The sequence below is a fragment of the Arachis duranensis genome, chromosome 9, assembly GCF_000817695.3.
Source record: "Arachis duranensis cultivar V14167 chromosome 9, aradu.V14167.gnm2.J7QH, whole genome shotgun sequence".
Taxonomy (NCBI): domain Eukaryota; kingdom Viridiplantae; phylum Streptophyta; class Magnoliopsida; order Fabales; family Fabaceae; genus Arachis; species Arachis duranensis.
The window spans coordinates 4,095,039-4,097,572 of record NC_029780.3 but is presented as its reverse complement, the minus strand read 5'-3'; the positions used below and the strand labels follow the sequence as shown (position 1 = coordinate 4,097,572).

The following is a 2,534-nucleotide window of genomic DNA, read 5'->3' as shown; positions in this document are numbered from 1 at the left end:
AAAATCTGACCTTTAAATTTTTCTACAAATATTATTATTCTTTAAATTTAAAAGACCAATTTATTATTTAAAATTAAAAAATTAAAATTCATATTAAAAAAAATATACCAATTAACCATTACCATTAATTACATACAATTTTTTTCATAGGTAAAAGAATTAGCCACAAATAATAAGTTTCTATTACTATAAAGTGTCGAAGTATGAATCAATTATATTTTTAAACAAAAAAGGGACTCGCCTGTATGTTAAGTTGCTGATACCAAAATTCAACCTTCGAAATCGTGCCAATGACGCCGTTGGATCTTGAGTGGTATAAATAACTTTAGCATTGTCCAAAATCCTCATTTCTATGACTGAAATGAATGGAGTCCCCGTGCCCTTGTTAACCATACAGATATGGATATAATCCGTCGACAGAGTGTGTATAATTTCATAGTTTATGCTGACAGATGAATTTGTGAATTTAACCGTGTCCCAAAAATAAACTCCAAGATAAAGATCAAATTCTGGGAGCTTATTAAGACCATCATAGTTTCCGTACAGGAAACTAGCCCTGATTAAATATCTAGTAACACTTGTTACATTTATTCTGTAACAGTTTCTTATTCCATTAGAGAAACTTCGAAGATAAGTAAAATATTGTGGATGAGTAGTCTTATCTTGGGGCGACACAGTCTTACTCACACCAGAATCAATAAAGTTAGCATCTGAAATGTAATTGATTCCAGTGCTCTTCTCAGTATAGTTGGAATTTTCAGGTAGTCCACAATCTATACTAATGAATTCTGCTAGAAATCACGAAACTTTATTATGTTAAAGAAATTGCAAAATTTAAAATGACTGTTCAAATTTTAATAGAAAAATGCTAGAAGACTATTAAAATTTATTGTTTTTTATTATCATATGAGATGAAATATGTTATTGAACGAATAAATTAAAAAAATTAGACTAAAAAATTAATTAATAGTTAAATAATAATTAAAAATAATAAATTACAAGGACACTCGCTCTACTATTTTTTATTTTAATAAGTAATCAAACCTGCTGATTGATCCTGGCCTTGGACCGTGGCTACGAAAGAAAGAGCTGCAAGTAGTAGAAAAAGAGAATTCGCGATCTTCTTTGCCATTGCATGCATATCCTATTTTGTTTGGGGTGACAAAGATGAGTGGTTCAGTGCTGCTATTTAACTAAAGCTCAAGATTTTTAATATACAAATTATGCGATTTTAAAAATTCATCCGGAAGGAGAAGAAAAAAAATTCCTACGTCAGCTTCTATATTATTCCTTCTTAGGATTTTTTATTTATTATTTATTTTGTGGTAATAATTTATGGTGGATACTTTCATGATGACATTTTCACACGAAGATAGCATTGCGGACTATTAGATAAGTTGATATAGTTGACTAAATATGTTTAATTAACTATTTAAGGGTCCACAATGTTATTTTCATATGTCATTATGTGAGTATTTTTTATAATTTATTGCTTTAATATATATTGTAATTGAATAATTGATAGTCCCATCAGGCCATAAACCAACCATTGAATTACAATAAAAACGATGAATGACAATATATACCAATTTGGTCTTTTTGTTACAAAGTCTACAGCGGTCTTCAGCTACAATATAATACATACCTTTCAAACTACCTAGCTTTGATTTGTCTGACGTCGAATATGTATGCGATATTATTATTATTATTATTATTATTATTATTATTATTATTATTATTATTATTATTATTATTTGATGAGAGTAGAATAATATTATGTTGTGATTTTTAATAAAGTTGACCCGTATTAAGGAGGAAAAATTTCCCTAGGCGAGCTTCTATTGTTCTTTCCTAGGATTTTTTTTTCTTTTGTGGTTAGTTATAGTTTATTGGTTTAACATATATCGTAATAGATAGTCCCATCATGCCAATTTGGCCTTTTTATTGCAAAGAGGAAATGAGAGAAAGAAAAAGCCAAGACATAGCAACTTAGTCTACAGTAGGTAAGTATAAGTCTTCAGCTACAATATAATATACACCTTTCAAACTAGCCTGGCTTTAATTTGTCTCTAACGTGGAATATATATGCGGACTGCGGTGTGCTTTTTTTACTGATTTACTCTATTTTTATATTTATTATTATTTAATTTGTCTCCAACAGAAGTTGACTACGCTGCTAAATATCTTATAGACCTGAAGGACACTTGAAGGAAAAAAATATATATGATCTGGATGAAATTCCTTATGCAAAAGAAAATCTTGGTACAGAAAATATGCATTTGGAGAACAGGCAATAATTTTCGGAGAGAATGAAACAAACACTTGATGAAGATGGGAAAATTAATTTGTACCAAAGTTTTGGGTCCTTCATGTAGAGAGATTCTTTCCTCTCCTCATATCTTTGCCTTTTATTAATGCACGACCCCATCACTTTTTACACATCCCAAAATCACTTGAATGGTTCAAGATTTACGTGGAAGAAGACAAGCTCTTCCTTCTTGCCAATTCAAGATTTACGTGGAAGCAAGGTTCTG

At 29.8% G+C, this 2,534-nt stretch overlaps 1 protein-coding gene across 4 annotated transcripts in view; it reads right to left on the bottom strand.

Moving 5' to 3' along the window:
* Positions 1 to 1,159, bottom strand: part of LOC107464157 (LRR receptor-like serine/threonine-protein kinase IOS1) — a 6,710-nt gene extending 5,551 nt beyond the window's left edge. Inside the window, exons 1-2 of one of the 4 annotated variants that reach the window (XM_052254617.1) lie at positions 1,045 to 1,159; positions 242 to 710 (exon numbers count right to left, since the gene is read on the bottom strand). In XM_052254617.1, coding sequence (XP_052110577.1) covers positions 242 to 710; positions 1,045 to 1,141 — 566 coding nt within the window. In that variant the 5' untranslated portion in view covers positions 1,142 to 1,159. Of the gene's footprint in view, positions 1 to 241; positions 789 to 1,044 lie in introns of all 4 variants that reach the window. The other 3 variants (XM_016083076.3, XM_052254618.1, XM_052254619.1) reach the window with 3 other exon arrangements.
* Positions 1,160 to 2,534: the final 1,375 nt, after the last annotated feature.